Source organism: Pecten maximus, chromosome 7, assembly GCF_902652985.1.
Source record: "Pecten maximus chromosome 7, xPecMax1.1, whole genome shotgun sequence".
NCBI classification, from domain to species: domain Eukaryota; kingdom Metazoa; phylum Mollusca; class Bivalvia; order Pectinida; family Pectinidae; genus Pecten; species Pecten maximus.
In genome coordinates, this window is record NC_047021.1 from 5,828,527 (window position 1) to 5,849,705 (window position 21,179).

General features: G+C 35.5%; 1 protein-coding gene across 2 annotated transcripts in view; it reads right to left on the reverse strand.

The window, feature by feature from the left end:
- Positions 1 to 294: 294 nt before the first annotated feature.
- Positions 295 to 21,179, reverse strand: part of LOC117331428 (sortilin-like) — a 52,865-nt gene continuing 31,980 nt past the window's right edge. For both annotated transcript variants that reach the window (XM_033890138.1, XM_033890137.1), the window contains 6 exons: positions 20,887 to 20,997; positions 20,203 to 20,323; positions 17,785 to 17,897; positions 15,693 to 15,810; positions 6,618 to 6,737; positions 295 to 6,242 (listed from right to left, as the gene is read on the reverse strand). In XM_033890138.1, the coding sequence (XP_033746029.1) occupies positions 6,228 to 6,242; positions 6,618 to 6,737; positions 15,693 to 15,810; positions 17,785 to 17,897; positions 20,203 to 20,323; positions 20,887 to 20,997 (598 nt within the window). In that variant the 3' untranslated portion in view covers positions 295 to 6,227. The remainder of the gene's footprint in view (positions 6,243 to 6,617; positions 6,738 to 15,692; positions 15,811 to 17,784; positions 17,898 to 20,202; positions 20,324 to 20,886; positions 20,998 to 21,179) is intronic.

Consider the following 21,179-nt stretch of genomic DNA (forward strand, 5'->3'; position numbering starts at 1 on the left):
ACAATATTTTCGAAAGTGTAAGGGCAATAATATATATCTTCTCGCTTTCCCCAGTGTCTTTCTCACTTGAATAGCCACATTAAAACACTACATACCATGCATGACCAGCACTGCTCACAATTTTTCTAGTGCTAACATGCTAAGTGCCAATTGCCATAATTGTTCAATTTCAAAACTTAGTGAAGGTGAAAATGTGCTTATATGGTTTCATCAACAGAAAAGCAGACCGGGATATTTCTATACCCTCCATCCAAATACTTGTTTGAGAGAATATAATAACAAAAAGTCAGGACACACATTAAGTTACATGTTTTATTGCATATTTTCAACTCACCCTAAAGCCAGTAAATTCCACAAGTGACACCTGCATTTAGTACAATACTTACCCAAAGAATTGTTTTAACTTTCAAATGCTGGATATAAAACACATTTACATTTCAAATAACTACCAAAGTATTAAGCTGAAAAAATATCAAGATTTCATATCAAAACAACTTATACTTACTTTAAAAAGATTTAGTCTGTCAAAACCAAATGTTAATAATTCCTTCACCATTTTTACTTTATTCCCCCAAATTTCAAACAAGCTGTCATACATACAAATGACATAACAAAGCATATGTTTAAAATATGGCTTTAAGTTAGTAAAACCACACTCCATAGCAATGATTTAATAATGATAATATGTGATTTCAAAATGTTTATCAACTGCCTTCTGATGTGCTTAATGCGGGACTATCATATTCCACAATGACGTGAAAAATACCGTGGAGATTTCTTCTCTTCCTTGAATGGTACGGTAAGTACATGTGGTGACAAGAACTAACGAGTGGAAAATGAGAGAGTACATTAGAGAAAAGGATTGTATTGTGCACATTAACATAGAGTTTATGTTTCACGATCACAAAATCTATTTTTTAAGCCTTACACCATTAACAACTATCAAATAGTTAAGACTTTCCAATAAATAAATCACTTCAAAAAGAGAATTTATGTACACATATTTAGATAAGTATTTACATATCATGTAGATTTTTTTTCACTCACAACTGAAGTATCTACTACATTTACAATTAGGTCCTTGGTATCAATTACAAATAGTATAAAATACATTATGCTTCATTATATATCATTAAATTAGGAAGTTTGAATGGTATCTAATGATGCAACATCATTTCAGCAGTGTGGATTCTGTCATTACCCAGTACAAACCAGCTAAAGTTACCATCACTCAATATATAGGTTACAAAAAGGACCACCAATTTTCATAGCATCAACACATGCTGATATTTCACATCACCAGCCTATTCTGCAATTCTGATGTACATGGTACTTTTATCATTATGGGAAGACATTGTTAATGCTTTATAATCTTTTAAAATGTTAACTAGGATGAAAAGTTTCATCTACATGTATTATATCATATTCTGATACTTGGTCAACTTTCATTCCGAGCAATTTTCTTTCAAAAGTATAGGTAAGATAGGTTTTTAACTAACTGTAAAATATTTAGTGCTTCTTACACAAGTTTCCACTTTCTATGAAATTTATGAAATAGGAAAATTTCAGTCTCTCCATTAGTCTTGCAAAATTTCGTGAATGTTTCATCAATTTAATACGAAATAGGAACAAATATCTGCTTCTCACATCAGCAATATTTATTGCAAATATTTGTGAAAACAAATTTGAAATTTGATATATAGAAAAGATACAAAGCATTTCTCTATAGGTAATCACAATGCAATTTAATGTTTCTTATGTCTCGAAGTTGTAATGTCAAAATTGAAATAATGAAAATCTACAGCCCCCAACTCTGGTAGGTAACATACAAAACCTGCCATATCACAAATTACATATTAAATAGGCAACGAAAAAAGGGTTACCCGGTATATGAGAGAGGGTTTCACAAGAGTGTTTATGTAATATGATATTTACTGAACAATTTAGGCAAGTTGCATTTCAAATCATGTAACAAGTTAATAAATTTCATATTACAAAAGTGATGTTCTGTTTAAAATCCTTATAATTTCCCTTATAAAACTTCAACTAGGACAAGACTCCTCACACTGCTGAGACAAAGGTTTGACTTCAATTATCTATGACATCATTACAGTACAATACATCACTGGTATACATGTCTTACAACATGTATATTACACGAAAGCATAGGCTAGTTATGTCTAAGGTAACATTATGGTTAATGGGTAATGCTAGATAGTAATTAACGATGTATCATTATTTCATAATTAGTGCCCACTAGATGTATTGAATAGTATCACTTTTTAATATAAAAGGACTTTTGTACCTCTTTCAAAACTTGCCAAAATTCCAAACCTAAACCTAATCGGGGAAATAAAAATAATACAATGATTCACTACTCTGTTAAAACCAGTTTCTGTTGAAGTCAGGTTTTTGTCTGAACTGGACAAAAAATAATGGTTCCAGCTATGTGTAACAGGTTGACATTCAACAACCAAGAACAGATCTTGTTGTACAACAGGTGTCGTACATTAACCTATACAAATCGGGACCTGAGAATTTTATGCACATACATAATGTAAGCAGATTATGCAATTAACCGATATGCAATTAAGCGGATTCCTCTGTACATGTACCAACACTGAACCTCAATTTGTATTTTATTGTATGGAGTAAAAAAGCAAGTTTCTTTCACTGCAAGTTTCATTACTCTTGGCAATGCATCCAACCCAAATGTTTTAGCAGTACTTTTTATGTATTCTAAGAACCCCATTAAAACACAATTACCTGACACACATGGAGTTGAACGTAAAAAATAAAATGCAGACAGAAACAGCTTAACATAAATGGATTTCTTCCTCCAACACAAACTATTCTGATATAGTACTGTGTACTTGCACTAATTTACTGTATAAACATAGCTACCAATGACCTTAAAGTGACCCATCTCAGTAGTGGATGGACCCTGAACAGTACATGACCTGTAACATGCATTAATTATTGGTAAAATGTACAAGGGCACCTGTCTGTAGAAGTGTGAATTGATACTATAACAGAAAAGGCTAGTTCCAAATAAAGCTTTTATCAGGGGTCTTTATATACAGAAACTTAGTTTTATAACTGAAGATTTCTTCTTATTTTAGTTAATATCTTCACTTTGACAGTGCAAATTATTTCAATATTTAAGCAATACATTGATTGAGTGGTATTTTATAAAACAAAACCCACAGCCTGTGTAATTATCAGTATTACATGCCTAAGAACCATTACTAGAATCAGTGACCTTTCTGGAAAACTGGATAACAACATATCTGGTATTATACCAAGTAATTATACAATGTTCATGATTACAATCAAAATAATACAAAATAGTCTATAAATAGCTCAAGTCTCTCGGGCAAATATGTATATGGTATTTCATCAGAGTTTGTTCAACAACGACAAGTTTTCATTGAAATGTATACATTCCATAAATCAGCTAGCTCTTACAGTAGCAGTTCCTGTACTTACACCGTACATATGGATAACCAGCTCCCACTTCTACACATCAAGATCATTTACACAGAAATCAAAGATAAATGCATTATATTAGGTCATGTTTAACAAGAATGATATGTACATAGAACAGTTTTATTGCAACAAATACAAAAGTTCAAACCAAAAGTTCCCTTTAAAGGTTTAAACTAAGTTACTGTACATTTAGACTGTCTGTATCCAATACATCTGTCCGAGGTTAACAAGAATAGAACGTTTGTGAGTAAGTGAATACAAAATAAACAAAGGTTAAAATAAATATGTCAAGATACAGAAATAACACAAAATAGATATAGTTAGCAAACAATTCATACTAATTCAAAAGGATGGCATTCATACACATAATCATGCCATTAAAACAGAGAACAATCTGGTACTACACTTCACTGCTAACTTATCTTATTAATTCAAAAACACTTTTTCCAAACAGCTCCAGATATCTTACACATGTAAAATTTAAATTTTATAGATCTTAAAAGTAATCAAAAGTTTATCATGATGCACTCTTACCAAGAAAGTGGTATCATAACTGGAGCTTTTTTTTTAAAGCCAGTAACTTAGTTTGCTTTTAAAAGTTCTAGTTTTGAGTCTATCAGAATGAATGTTCAACTTTTAACAGTTTCATTGTCACACAAAATGTCATAGCAAAGCAAAAAAATGCCAATGAATAAAAAACTTCTACAAAACTTGAGCGAATAAACAAGTATATTTAAAGACTTAAAAAATACAATAAGATTTCTAATGGAACTTAACCTTATCTGGAAAAGTAATTGAAAGCAGATAAACTTTTAGCTGATAATGTTTAAGATAAGATAACACTTCTGCTTGTAGATAATGTTTATCGAAAAGCCTCCATAATCATACAGGAACACCAACAATGGAGTGACAATTTTTCTCTAAAACCTTCAGCCAGTGACATTATTTTAACAACACTTAAAACCGAGAGAAATTTTCTCTGTTCATTTTAGCCAATAGATTTTTTCAAGTGCTTGACTTCAATTAAATCCATAAGATGAGAACCATAAAGTGAGATAAATAGCACACAGTGACTTGGTACAAACCACAGGGTACATATATATGTGTATTAGATACAACACAGATATGGAGCCTGGGGTTGGGAACCAGGTGTAAACATCCAGAGCAGTAGCATTGGCATGATGAGATCAGAAATCAGAAAAAATCACAAACAGAAACAACAATAAAATCTTTGATAAAATATAAGGACATACAAGTTCTCTTACTCATCAAGTGCAGTGATAAGTGAACCTACCTAAAGCCTTGGGATACACAGATAGGACAGTAACAACTACAGCATTGGACTCGAATACCAGGAGTTTACTACCATGAACCAAACAAAAATTGCATAAAATCTTATCAAGATCAAAAGGTATGGTGTCCTTCAATGACACTTTAGTTAGTTAAGGAATGTTGAGTAGCCTTTACTAATTAATAACAGGTGTCACATAACACCTCAGAATTATCAACAGTGTTGTCAATGAAACTCAAACTTTTTTGAAAATATGTCAAGACTTCCTTTTTAATGTTTGTACCTTACAAACTGAAGTAAATGCTCATTGTTGTGCTGGTCCTTTCTGTGAATCATCAACTTTATATATACATACACCCAGTAGCACATCTATTATATATTTGGTAAAATAAAAAAAATGGTATCCAGCTACATAATTATTTTCATTTCTGAGGTTATAGGGGTCAGATCAGACCATACATATCGATATTCAACAGTTACATACCAATAACAACATATCAAACACCATCATCACAGAGACCAAGTTGGTTTAAAGACATTTCCACAGCCACTGTACCCTGGGTCAACAATTCCATCTAGTTTACCTGTGATAACAGAAGGAATTGTCCACAGAAGAAAGAGGGACAAAGGAGCACATGGACTACATTTTATTTCCACTCTGAATGAGATTGTTTTGAATGTTCACATTTGACATTGATCATTCACTTTAATTTCACATGTCTCATTCTAAGTAGAATAGGGTACATCTACTCTTCAGAATTGTGATAACTATGAAATAAAGAAAGACATCTGTTCATTAAAAACAAACCATGTTCCAGAAGCAGTATACTCATATTAAACACCCTTAACTCTACACTGATTTTCCATTTTAAGATGCTGAAATACAGTGACTAGCATAAACACTGACAGAATACTGCCTGGAGCCTGAGATGGTAATAGGTTGTACACTTCAGTCTTCAGCAAAAATTAGATTGAAAGGTTTTCTTTATTGCTCCTCTGTCTGCATGACCTTATACCATGTATATCCCTATACTATTTGAAGAAAAAACACAATGGCCTTGAGCATGGAAATTTGTCAAAGACCATGTGGAATTTCAAAATTAAGATTCTAAGACAATCTCTGGAAATGAAAGTGCAAACAGAAGGATACTGATTAACATAGATCATCTTTAGATGTGGGGCACTAGAAACAATAGGCTAGACAAACACTCTGGACACTAGCCAACAAAAGATTCGGTTTGGGTACACTGGTGGTAATGGGATAATTGATTAGGACAAAATACCTCCCCTACCACAAGGTACAGTGGTAATGGAAGCTATTATCTAGAACTTGAAGTCTGCCACCTCCTCTAGAATATGGATACAGTGACAGATATTTTCTCCCTTATCACATGATTACTGGAATGTAGCTCCTCTTGGAAATAGCAAAGTCTATCACAGTCGTCCTTCAGTTAATCATGTCCTACAATGTAAAATAAGAGTAACTTTCTACAGTGTAAACAGAATATTTTTATAAGATAAACATTTCTTCAGTGTTACTCTACTTTTTTATGATTTCAATTTTAACCGGATAAAAATATCTTAAATATAATTTAAACAAAGCACATCAACTCCATTGTAAGTCACAGATCAACTTATGCTTTCAACTATCACGCAGGTTTGATGAAACTTATAACGTCTAATCCCTCTACCCACCGGTCAGTACTGGTAGTGTACTTATAACGTCTAATCCCTCTACCCACAGGTCAGTACCGGTAGTGTACTTATAACGTCTAATCCCTTTACCCACTGGTCAGTAATCCCTCTACCCACCGGTCAGTACCAGTAGTGTACTTACTACATCTGAGTCGTCGTGGTAAGACTGAAATACATGGCCGTTCCCGGCTTTGGAGTTAGAGAAACCATTATGTAGCTTTTTGTTGGTAGCATCTTTCTTCACTGCTGGAGAATTCAATTCCTTTTTAAAGAAAGAACATATCTCTGTATTAACCACATGATAACATCTGATATTTGTAGGTATAATACTGTAAATCACTTATATTTCGCGTGGGATTTATTTTCGCGTTAATTCGCGAGGAGAGTCAAACGCGATTTTAAATCCCTCGCGAATATTTGTATAAGATTGACAAAAATACTAAGTGGCGTCCATTTTGAATCTACTGTAATCTTAAGTTGGTGAGCAAACATCGCCGTTAAAGTAATGATAGAGTGATAGATTATATACTTATATCAAAGTGTGTTTTTATATCACAAAACACCAAAATTTCACACAAAAAAAACCGCCACTGAACACTGATATTGTGGTTGAACTCGGACTTAATTAACTTCTAGACGACGTTTTACATGTAGTTAATTTAAGTACAATAGGTACGGTCCCGAGGATCCCGGATGGTCACCCGGAATACGTCCTACTTTATTACCCACGCTGTTTTAAGTTATGTAAGGTTTCATGTATATATAGCACTTCACATCGCTTGATTCTCGAAAAGATATTTACCATAACGAAGTTGAAATCAAACAAATTATTTATTTAATTCAAACATTCAGAGCAAATAATCGCCTGGAGTATAAATCATTCGCAATAGACTGTCCCGAGAACTGTTCATCGGTATCACTGTATACACACGTACGTTAATTACAATGTACGTTAACTCGCAACCTATTGTCGTCCTGTCATCTTCCAGGCATTCTTAATGAGCCGTGGGTTTTGTTCAATGTCTGACACCGCCTTTGTAAGCCATTTAGCATGTATACAGGTACAGTAAATACAATTCAGTATGTCCAGACACCGATATTACATGATTGAATCACATGACTTTTCTTGTACCGTCACATGACTCTCATCAACAAAAAGGCTACCAACATGGAAATATCGCCAACCTGTTAACGTCATTCGCGAATTTAAAGTCATTTTGAGATCAGAATTCGCGAAATTATGTATTCGCGAATAAGTCAAATTAGGTGAGTTCGCGAAATTAAGTACCTGCGAAATATAAGTGATTTACAGTAATCCGGGATGTGACAGGAGACTGGAGTGAGAAACCCTAATGAAAAGGGAGAAACATAAACTACTGGGATCATAGTACTGTCATGTAAAGGGAGAAACATAAACTACTGGGATCATAGTACTGTCATGTAAAGGGAGAAACATAAACTACTGGGATCATAGTACTGTCATGTAAAGGGAGAAACATAAACCACTGGGATCATAGTACTGTCATGTAAAGGGAGAAACAAACTACTGGGATCATAGTACTGTCATGTAAAGGGAGAAACAAACTACTGGGATCATAGTACTGTCATGTAAAGGGAGAAACATAAACCACTGGGATCATAGTACTGTCATGTAAAGGGAGAAACATAAACCACTGGGATCATAGTACTGTCATGTAAAGGGAGAAACAAACTACTGGGATCATAGTACTGTCATGTAAAGGGAGAAACATAAACCACTGGGATCATAGTACTGTCATGTAAAGGTAGAAACAAACTACTGGGATCATAGTACTGTCATGTAAAGGGAGAAACATAAACTACCGGGATCATAGTACTGTCATGTAAAGGGAGAAACATAAACTACCGGGATCATAATACTGTCATGTAAAGGGAGAAACATAAACTACTGGGATCATAGTACTGTCATGTAAAGGGAGAAACATAAACCACTGGGATCATAGTACTGTCATGTAAAGGGAGAAACAAACTACTGGGATCATAGTACTGTCATGTAAAGGGAGAAACATAAACTACTGGGATCATAGTACTGTCACGAAAGGGAGAAACATAAACTACTAGGATCATAGTACTGTCATGTAAAGGGAGAAACATAAACTACCGGGATCATAGTACTGTCATGTAAAGGGAGAAGATGCATCTATTTCCCAATAGGGGAGAACCAAGAAACTACTGGGATCATAGTACTGTCATGTAAAGGGAGAAACATAAACTACCTGGGATCATAATACTGTCATGTAAAGGGAGAAAACATAAACTACTGGGATCATAAGTACGTGTCATGTAAGGGAGAAACATAACTACTGGGATCATAATACTGTCATGTAAAGGGGAGGAAACATAACTACTGGGATCATAGTACTGTCATGTAAAGGGAGAAACATAAACTACTGGGATCATAATACTGTCATGTAAAGGGAGAAACAAAACTACTGGGATCATAGTACTGTCATGTAAAGGGAGAAACATAACTACTGGGATCATAGATACTGTCATGTAAAGGGAGAAACTAAACTACCTGGGATCATAGTACTGTCATGTAAAGGGAGAAACAAACTACCAGGATCATAGTACTGTCATGTAAAGGGAGAAACACATAAACTACTGGGATCATAGTACTGTCATGTAAAGGGAGAAACAAACTACTGGGATCATAGTACTGTCATGTAAAGGGAGAAACATAAACTACTGGGATCATAGTACTGTCATGTAAAGGGAGAAACATAAACTACTGGGATCATAGTACTGTCATGTAAAGGGAGAAACATAAACTACTGGGATCATAGTACTGTCATGTAAAGGGAGAAACATAAACTACTGGGATCATAATACTGTCATGTAAAGGTAGAAACAAACTACTGGGATCATAGTACTGTCATGTAAAGGGAGAAACATAAACTACTGGGATCATAGTACTGTCATGTAAAGGGAGAAACATAAACCACTGGGATCATAGTACTGTCATGTAAAGGGAGAAACATAAACTACTGGGATCATAGTACTGTCATGTAAAGGGAGAAACAAACTACTGGGATCATAGTACTGTCATGTAAAGGGAGAAACATAAACTACTGGGATCATAATACTGTCATGTAAAGGGAGAAACATAAACTACTGGGATCATAGTACTGTCATGTAAAGGGAGAAACATAAACTACTGGGATCATAATACTGTCATGTAAAGGGGAGAAACATAAACTACCGGGATCATAGTACTGTCATGTAAAGGGGAGAAACATAAACTACTGGGATCATAATACTGTCATGTAAAGGGAGAAACATAAACTACTGGGATCATAGTACTGTCATGTAAAGGGAGAAACATCAACTACAGGGATCATAGTACTGTCATGTAAAGGGAGAAACATCAACTACAGGGATCATAGTACTGTCATGTAAAGGGAGAAACATAAACTACTGGGATCATAATACTGTCATGTAAAGGGAGAAACATAAACTACTGGGATCATAGTACTGTCATGTAAAGGGAGAAACATAAACTACTGGGATCATAGTACTGTCATGTAAAGGGAGAAACATAAACTACTGGGATCATAGTACTGTCATGTAAAGGGAGAAACAAACTACTGGGATCATAGCACTGTCATGTAAAGGGAGAAACATAAACTACTGGGATCATAATACTGTCATGTAAAGGGAGAAACAAAAACTACAGGGATCATAGTACTGTCATGTAAAGGGAGAAACAAACTACTGGGATCATAATACTGTCATGTAAAGGGAGAAACAAACTACTGGGATCATAATACTGTCATGTAAAGGGAGAAACATAAACTACCGGGATCATAGTACTGTCATGTAAAGGGAGAAACATAAACTACTGGGATCATAGTACTGTCATGTAAAGGGAGAAACATAAACTACCGGGATCATAGTACTGTCATGTAAAGGGAGAAACATAAACTACCGGGATCATAGTACTGTCATGTAAAGGGAGAAACATAAACTACTGGGATCATAATACTGTCATGTAAAGGGAGAAACACAAACTACTGGGATCATAGTACTGTCATGTAAAGGGAGAAACATAAACCACTGGGATCATAGTACTGTCATGTAAAGGGAGAAACAAACTACTGGGATCATAGTACTGTCATGTAAAGGGAGAAACAAACTACTAGGATCATAGTACTGTCATGTAAAGGGAGAAACATAAACCACTGGGATCATAGTACTGTCATGTAAAGGGAGAAACAAACTACTGGGATCATAGTACTGTCATGTAAAGGGAGAAACATAAACTACTGGGATCATAATACTGTCATGTAAAGGGAGAAACAAACTACTGGGATCATAATACTGTCATGTAAAGGGAGAAACATAAACTACCGGGATCATAGTACTGTCATGTAAAGGGAGAAACATAAACTACCGGGATCATAGTACTGTCATGTAAAGGGAGAAACAAACTACTGGGATCATAGTACTGTCATGTAAAGGGAGAAACAAACTACTGGGATCATAATACTGTCATGTAAAGGGAGAAACATAAACTACCGGGATCATAGTACTGTCATGTAAAGGGAGAAACATAAACTACTGGGATCATAGTACTGTCATGTAAAGGGAGAAACAAACTACTGGGATCATAGTACTGTCATGTAAAGGGAGAAACATAAACTACTGGGATCATAGTACTGTCATGTAAAGGGAGAAACATAAACTACTGGGATCATAGTACTGTCATGTAAAGGGAGAAACAAACTACTGGGATCATAGTACTGTCATGTAAAGGGAGAAACATAAACTACTGGGATCATAGTACTGTCATGTAAAGGGAGAAACATAAACTACTGGGATCATAGTACTGTCATGTAAAGGGAGAAACACAAACTACTGGGATCATAGTACTGTCATGTAAAGGGAGAAACATAAACTACTGGGATCATAGTACTGTCATGTAAAGGGAGAAACATAAACTACTGGGATCATAGTACTGTCATGTAAAGGGAGAAACATAAACTACTGGGATCATAGTACTGTCATGTAAAGGGAGAAACAAACTACTGGGATCATAGTACTGTCATGTAAAGGGAGAAACATAAACTACTGGGATCATAGTACTTGTCATGTAAAGGGAGAAACATAAACTACTGGGATCATAGTACTGTCATGTAAAGGGAGAAACATAAACTACTGGGATCATAGTACTGTCATGTAAAGGGAGAAACATAAACTACTGGGATCATAGTACTGTCATGTAAAGGGAGAAACATAAACTACTGGGATCATAGTACTGTCATGTAAAGGGAGAAACATAAACTACCGGGATCATAGTACTGTCATGTAAAGGGAGAAACATAAACTACTGGGATCATAGTACTGTCATGTAAAGGGAGAAACATAAACTACTGGGATCATAGTACTGTCATGTAAAGGGAGAAACAAACTACTGGGATCATAGTACTGTCATGTAAAGGGAGAAACATAAACTACTGGGATCATAGTATTGTCATGTAAAGGGAGAAACATAAACTACTGGGATCATAGTACTGTCATGTAAAGGGAGAAACATAAACTACTGGGATCATAGTACTGTCATGTAAAGGGAGAAACAAACTACTGGGATCATAGTACTGTCATGTAAAGGGAGAAACATAAACTACTGGGATCATAGTACTGTCATGTAAAGGGAGAAACATAAACTACTGGGATCATAGTACTGTCATGTAAAGGGAGAAACATAAACTACCTGGGATCATAGTACTGTCATGTAAAGGGAGAAACAAACTACTGGGATCATAGTACTGTCATGTAAAGGGAGAAACAAACTACTGGGATCATAGTACTGTCATGTAAAGGGAGAAACAAACTACTGGGATCATAATACTGTCATGTAAAGGGAGAAACATAAACTACTGGGATCATAGTACTGTCATGTAAAGGGAGAAACAAACTACTGGGATCATAGTACTGTCATGTAAAGGGAGAAACATAAACTACTGGGATCATAGTACTGTCATGTAAAGGGAGAAACAAACTACTGGGATCATAGTACTGTCATGTAAAGGGAGAAACATAAACTACTGGGATCATAGTACTGTCATGTAAAGGGAGAAACATAAACTACTGGGATCATAGTACTGTCATGTAAAGGGAGAAACATAAACTACTGGGATCATAGTACTGTCATGTAAAGGGAGAAACAAACTACTGGGATCATAGTACTGTCATGTAAAGAGAGAAACATAAACTACCGGGATCATAATACTGTCATGTAAAGGGAGAAACATCAACTACTGGGATCATAGTACTGTCATGTAAAGGGAGAAACATAAACTACTGGGATCATAGTACTGTCATGTAAAGGGAGAAACAAACTACTGGGATCATAGTACTGTCATGTAAAGGGAGAAACATAAACTACCGGGATCATAATACTGTCATGTAAAGGGAGAAACAAACTACTGGGATCATAATACTGTCATGTAAAGGGAGAAACACAAACTACTGGGATCATATTACTGTCATGTAAAGGGGGAAACATAAACTACTGGGATCATAATACTGTCATGTAAAGGGAGAAACATAAACTACCGGGATCATAGTACTGTCATGTAAAGGGAGAAACAAACTACTGGGATCATAGTACTGTCATGTAAAGGGAGAAACAAACTACTGGGATCATAGTACTGTCATGTAAAGGGAGAAACATAAACTACTGGGATCATAGTACTGTCATGTAAAGGGAGAAACATAAACTACTGGGATCATAGTACTGTCATGTAAAGGGAGAAACAAACTACTGGGATCATAATACTGTCATGTAAAGGGAGAAACATAAACTACTGGGATCATAGTACTGTCATGTAAAGGGAGAAACATAAACTACTGGGATCATAGTACTGTCATGTAAAGGGAGAAACATAAACTACTGGGATCATAGTACTGTCATGTAAAGGGAGAAACAAACTACTGGGATCATAGTACTGTCATGTAAAGGGAGAAACATAAACTACTGGGATCATAGTACTGTCATGTAAAGGGAGAAACATAAACTACCGGGATCATAGTACTGTCATGTAAAGGGAGAAACACAAACTACTGGGATCATAGTACTGTCATGTAAAGGGAGAAACATAAACTACTGGGATCATAGTACTGTCATGTAAAGGGAGAAACATAAACTACTGGGATCATAGTACTGTCATGTAAAGGGAGAAACAAACTACTGGGATCATAATACTGTCATGTAAAGGGAGAAACAAACTACCGGGATCATAGTACTGTCATGTAAAGGGAGAAACATAAACTACTGGGATCATAGTACTGTCATGTAAAGGGAGAAACATAAACTACTGGGATCATAGTACTGTCATGTAAAGGGAGAAACATAAACTACTGGGATCATAGTACTGTCATGTAAAGGGAGAAACAAACTACTGGGATCATAGTACTGTCATGTAAAGGGAGAAACATAAACTACTGGGATCATAATACTGTCATGTAAAGGGAGAAACATAAACTACTGGGATCATAGTACTGTCATGTAAAGGGAGAAACATAAACTACTGGGATCATAGTACTGTCATGTAAAGGGAGAAACATAAACTACTGGGATCATAATACTGTCATGTAAAGGGAGAAACATAAACTACTGCGATCATAGTACTGTCATGTAAAGGGAGAAACATAAACTACTGGGATCATAGTACTGTCATGTAAAGGGAGAAACAAACTACTGGGATCATAGTACTGTCATGTAAAGGGAGAAACATAAACTACTGGGATCATAGTACTGTCATGTAAAGGGAGAAACAAACTACTGGGATCATAATACTGTCATGTAAAGGGAGAAACATAAACTACTGGGATCATAGTACTGTCATGTAAAGGAAGAAACATAAACTACTGGGATCATAGTACTGTCATGTAAAGGGAGAAACATAAACTACCGGGATCATAATACTGTCATGCAATAAGTTCAAATGTTTTACAACAAATCAGGAACTTTTGAAATCATTTCTAAAAAGTTTTAAGCTGAAAATGTATTTTATTGAGCAATATGGTGCGAGCAGTCTCGGTTGTCTCACCACAAATTCATGTTATCAACATCTACCTTGATGACTGTTCAGAATTATCGTGGTTTTAGATAAAACAAGGATGGATAGTATTGCAACAGCAATACAAAGTCCCTTGCCTGACCCAGGAGTGCAACTATTTTTTTCCCATTTTTTAAACTACATGTTATACTGATCACATATACCAAGTTTCGTTAAAATCAGAGTAGTACTTTAGGATTGTCCGGACACGCCTCAACCAATGAGAAGCCGGCGGCCATTTTGAAAAATGTTTTTTTTCGAAAAGAAAAATTGGGATGCACAACTACATGTGATACTGATAATGTATACCAAGTTTAGTTAAAATCGGAATAGTACTTTAGGAGGAGTTGTCCGGACAACCAATGAGAAGTTGGCGGCCATTTTGAAAATTGTTTTTTCGGAAAAAAAATGTAGGATGCACAACTACATGTTATACTGATCATGAATACCAAATTTCGTTAAAATCGGAGTAGTACTTTAGGAGGAGTTGTCCGGACAAGCCTCAACCAATGAGAAGTCGGCGGCCATTTTGAAAATTGGTTTTTCGAGAAAAAAAATGTGGGATGCACAACTACATGTTATACTGATCATGTATACCAAGTTTCATTAAAATCGGAGTAGTACTTTAGGAGGAGTTGTCCGGACAAGCCTCAACCAATGAGAAGCCGGCAGCCATTTTGAAAAATGAATTTTTGAAAAAAAAATGTGGGATGCACAACTACATGTTATACTGATCATGTATACCAAGTTTCATTAAAATCGGAGTAGTACTTTAGGAGGAGTTGTCCGGACAAGCCTCAACCAATGAGAAGCTGGCAGCCATTTTGAAAAATGAATTTTTGAAAAAAAAAATGTGGGATGCACAACTACATGTTATACTGATCATGTATACCAAGTTTCGTTAAAATCGGAGTAGTACTTTAGAAGGAGTTGTCCGGACAACTATTGCGTGACAGACAGACAGACGGACAGACGGAGGGACAGACAGACAGACAGACAGACAGACAGACAGACAGACAGACGGAGGGTAAACCTATAGTCCCCCCGTTTTTCAAACGGCAGGGGACTAATAAGCAAAAGACCAGCCAGTTACATAAGAAAAGTTGGTACCGTACCTCGTCATCTGAAGAGTCTTGATAAACAACAGACTTGGGAGATAAGGCGTTCTCAAACTCGTTATCATAGTCTCCTGCGTCTGACTGGTTCAGCAGGGAATAACGATACACCACACGACTGTAAATAATGAATGGAGTAATGATACACTACATCATTGTAAATAATTAATGGAGTAACGATACACCACAACAAGAGATCCCAGAGGATTCTTGGCACACACAATCAAAGGATCTTTATTAGTTCTTCTCTCATTTTTCCCTTTCTTTCTTTTTTTCCTCTTTATTAATCTATTATCTCCCCAGTACTTTTCAAGAAATAGCGATAATATAACAAACTTCAATTTTAAAATCCAAGAAGGCCGTCTGTTGGACATTTTGTTTTTCTGATCGAAAAGCTAGATTTAATTGGCACAACTAGGGACCAAGGGGAACCAACACATGAATATCTCTCCGGTACTTTTCAAAATGTAAATACAGGAATGGAATGGCTTCCTGTTGAATAAAACATATATTTCACAAATATGACAGAACACTGGTATAACCTTTCATATGAGTGAAATATGTCAACTGGAAACCATTCAATTTTCTATTTTTTTTTATAATAGTTTTTTCAAAACAAAAAAAAAACAAAACAAAATAAAACAAGAGGCCCAGAGGGCCTGCATCACTCACCTGGTTTCATGAGATATGAAACAAGAATGATGCTTAAGTATATTTGTCGCTGGTATTGCTATTTAAGGGTTAACTGTAATATTTCTTTTGCGTTATTGAGCAATAACACAAAAAACTGGGGTGTACTCTGAATAAACCGTGAAGCGGTTTATGAAAAGAGTACACCCCAGTTTTTTGTGTTATTGCTCAATAACGTAAAAAAAATATTACAGTTAACCCTTATGATTTAATTAACAATGATAAGAAACATTTTCATTAAGTTTAACATGTTTATTTTGCTCCAGATATTTAAAAACACATCGATAAATACAAAATCCTGTGAACAACGATTACTCCGCTGACGTCACAGTCATTATTTATGTTATGAGATGATAACATAATTTTTTGTGCGAATGAAAATGCTTGTTACAAGCAAAATTAAATTATGTCAATATATCATAAGCATTTTACCAAAACCAACAACAATGGGCAGTTTGCACCCTTCAGATTGGTCAAAAACAAATGTTAAGATAAAGGTCAATCTAATTAAAATTAAGACTTGTTGTTTTCCGCTCCTCTTCAATACTCTATGATACACTTCAATACACGATCTAACGATGCCCCGTAGGAGGTCATCTCAGCATGACCTTTGAGCTCAGGCAATCAACGCGCCGCCTATGAAATTTTCGGTGTGCTTTCATTCTTCGGAAGTATAAATACTTACACAACGTTCCTGAGGTATTCCGATGGTCGATAGCAACGGTAAACAACATGGCTTTAAAACACTTCGGTTCACAAAGATACCTCAACGAATTGATAATTTAACAAACGTTTGCTGTCAGTTTGGTTTTTCCTTCATCAAACGAGAGATAGACAGTGAAGGCAACAGCATCGTTGTTAAAAATTAATTTGAAAGGGATTACTGTATAATTATAATGTGTATGGTAAAGATTTTCGAAATCCAGTTGGCAATACAATCCGTCCTGTCGACGAGATATTGTTTAATAATTTTCTGTTCTTCTTTCAATATAACGTCCAGAGGATTAACAATATTTTTATTACCGTAGCCATTAACATAATTCAGTTATGTTTGCGAAATTTTGCGCACATGTATTTCAAATCAAGCGTTGAATTTTGTGCCAATACTAAGGAGACGCAACCGAAGGCTCGTATAAGACTCCTTGTCATTGGTTGATTAATGTTTTCATTGGCTTATATTTGAAGGTCAAAGGTCATGCTGAGATGACCTTCTACGGGGTATCGTTAGATCTTGTATTGAAGTGTATCGTAGAGGAGCGTGGAAATTACAAGTCTATAATTTTAATTAGATTGAGTTAAAGGTAAGATTCTTGTATCAACACTTAGTGATGATTTATGTTATTATTAAGATGATAATTTCTTATATTTCCCTGGTAAAAATGTAATAAAAGACAGTACTTACTGTTTACGAATGATCCAGAGTTTGTAACCAAAGTAGAGAGACATGAGAACCACAATAAGAATGACCACCAAAACAATGGCTGCCACCACGGTTCCATTGGTGCCAGCTTTTTTCTGAAATAAACAATCATAGATTATAGTAAATTAAACCATTCTTTCACTTCGTGTAAAATGATGATATCTAAATAAATGTAAATGCAATACATCAAAAGTTAAAACTTTAACACTACACTGATAAAGAATTTTTCTATATATACTCTGTCATATGAGAGCAGCATGATATGAATAAAAACCTTGTACTAAAGGGTTATGTACAATTAGTTATCATCACTATACCACAGAGTCAATATGCTGTAACCAGGTGGAATTATCATAGAATAGAGGTCTGTCCATATCAACTATCTACCCTGTAGGAGGAATAAATGATGTAACTAGGGTTACCATAAACATATGTCTCAGAAAGCTACCCTGACCAGATGATGTTACTAGGGTTACCATAACATATGTCTCAGAAAGCTAACTTGACCAGATGATGTCACTAGGGTTACCATAAACACAAGTCTCAGAAAGCTACCCTGACCAGATGATGTCACTAGGGTTACCATAAACACAAGTCTAAGAAAGCTACCCTGACCAGATGATGTTACTAGGGTTACCATAAACACTAGTCTAAGAAAGCTACCCTTACCAGATGATGTTACTAGGGTTACCATAACATATGTCTCAGAAAGCTAACTTGACCAGATGATGTCACTAGGGTTACCATAAACACAAGTCTCAGAAAGCTACCCTGACCAGATGATGTCACTAGGGTTACCATAACATATGTCTCAGAAAGCTACCCTGACCAGATGATGTTACTAGGGTTACCATAAACACAAGTCTAAGAAAGCTACCCTGACCAGATGATGTTACTAGGGTTACCATAAACACAAGTCTAAGAAAGCTACCCTGACCAGATGATGTTACTAGGGTTACCATAAACACTAGTCTAAGAAAGCTACCCTGACCAGATGATGTTACTAGGGTTACCATAAACACAAGTCTAAGAAAGCTACCCTGACCAGATGATGTTACTAGGGTTACTATAACAAACCGGTATTCCTAAAATGCTGACCCAACTTTTATTACATGACAACAGCACAACACTGGCTAAAATAAGATTATGGCAATATGCTTACATTTAAGTTATATTACAAAAACCTTTCCCAGTTTGTGTTTGTGATCTACCACCCAGTACTGTGCTATATAGTCAACACTTTTCTTTTAACCAACATTCAGCTTTCTGTTTCCAAAGAAGTTTAAAAGCAAATTAAGTTTGACTTCTTATTGGGTCTTGCCTCTCTGCCTCTGTAGAGAAAAGACTTAAATGAAGCCATATTCAGTTCATGTTGCCCAAGGATGCTGCCAACCAAATTTGATCAAAATCCTTTTATCTACACAGAAAAATTATTTTTAAGAAATTCCTCTTTTACCCTAATTTTCAAAATCTAAGATAGACACCTGTCAACAATTTTGTGTTCTGACCAAAAATCTGAATTGAAATGGCACAGCATGGGACAAAGGGAAAACTACGTATGAAGTTTGAGAAAAATCCTTCCAGCACTTTTCAAGAAATAGTGATGCAAATCTTCATTTCTCAGAATCTAAGATGGTCACCTGTCAGCGATGTTGTTTTTCTGATAAAAAAATCTATATCAAAATGGCACAACTAGGGACCAACAGGTACCTTCACATGAAGTTTGAATTATCCCTCCAGTACCTTTTAAGAAAAAGCAATAACAAGGATTGTTTAACGGATGGACAGACGACGAACAGATGACGGACAGACGACGACTACAGAAACAGGGCAATTTGAATAGCCTAGCATCTAATGATGGTGGGTTAAAAATCTATTATCATATTCATTTCTGATATCCTTTTTGGGCACTGCCCCTCCAACCAATGGGGAACCAGATCCATCATTCATCAAATTAGTTTCCCTTCACCCAAGGATGCTTCAGACCAAATTTATAGACAAAATCATGTAATTTTTCTACAACTCTACAGAAGAGAGGTTTTAAAGTTTTAAATGGGGCCTTATTATTGCGTGGTTGTCCTAGTAGGAAATAGTTCACAGGTATTTAATTTTGAATAATGTGTAAATATTTAATAAAGTAAACAAGAAAAGACTTTAAAATTTGAATCCCCACCACCTGGGGATGATTCCCGTCAAACAATTAAATCAAATTCCAATCAGTAGTTAAGAAGAATTTGTTCGAAGAAACTGTTGATATAAAGATGACAAATGATGGACGGAAAGCAGACGACAGATATTACAGTATGGCACATGCTCACCTTGGTCCTTCAGCTAACAAAACTGACAACTACATCTCAGTGGTTTTTCTTATCTCTGTGTCACTGTTCAAATTTTGCTTACCACTTCCGTCCCAATGTTGAAGAAGGACTTGTCACCTTCTTTACAGTGTTTGCTGAGAATGATGACTTTACCAGTAGGGGAAAAACCATCTTTACATTTATCACCAGGAATCTTTCTAAATCTGCAATACAGAATCACAACTAGGTCAGATATTACAGACCTACAAAATCAATAATACAGGTTAGAGATTTATAACTAGGTCAGATAATATATACATTTCTATAATTTAACAGACCAACACAATCATTATGATAAGTTACAGAATCACAACTAGGTCAGATAATATATTAGATCATACATTTCTATTATTCAACAAACCTACACAATCATTATGATAAGTTATAGAATCCTAACTAGGTCATATAATACCTGAACAGACCTACACAATCAATATTGTTAAGTCAGTTCTAAGTAACAAAACAATATAACAAGAAACAACATTTTTGTTTAGCATTAGAGCAGGAAGCATTCATGCATTTCCATCATGAGTAAGCTTATAAAATTACCAGGATTACTGTCAAAGATTACTGAAACAATAATATCACTATTTAACACAAGTTTGGTGTCATATAACAGATCAAATTGTTGACAATGATTAGTGAAAAGATTCTTTCTCTGAGCAAAAATGTAATATCATTATGTACTTGAATTGGCTGAGGCTGTGCCTCTGGCAGTAAAACTCACCCCTCTGTAATAACCTCCTCCTCCCTGCCCTGCATACATACATCCAAGACAACCATGGACTTGTTACGGAGACAATTAAGTCCACCCACTGGTCTAAAATAACCATAGTCACTGTAACACAAATAATAGGTAAAACCAGTATCAGTCAATACTGTTAGCTAGCCATACCCAGTACAATGTGGTTACTGTATCAGTCAATACTGCTAGCTAGCCATACCCAGTACAATGTGGTTATTATATCAGTCAATACTGTTAGCTAGCCATACCCAGTACAATGTGGTTACAATATCAGT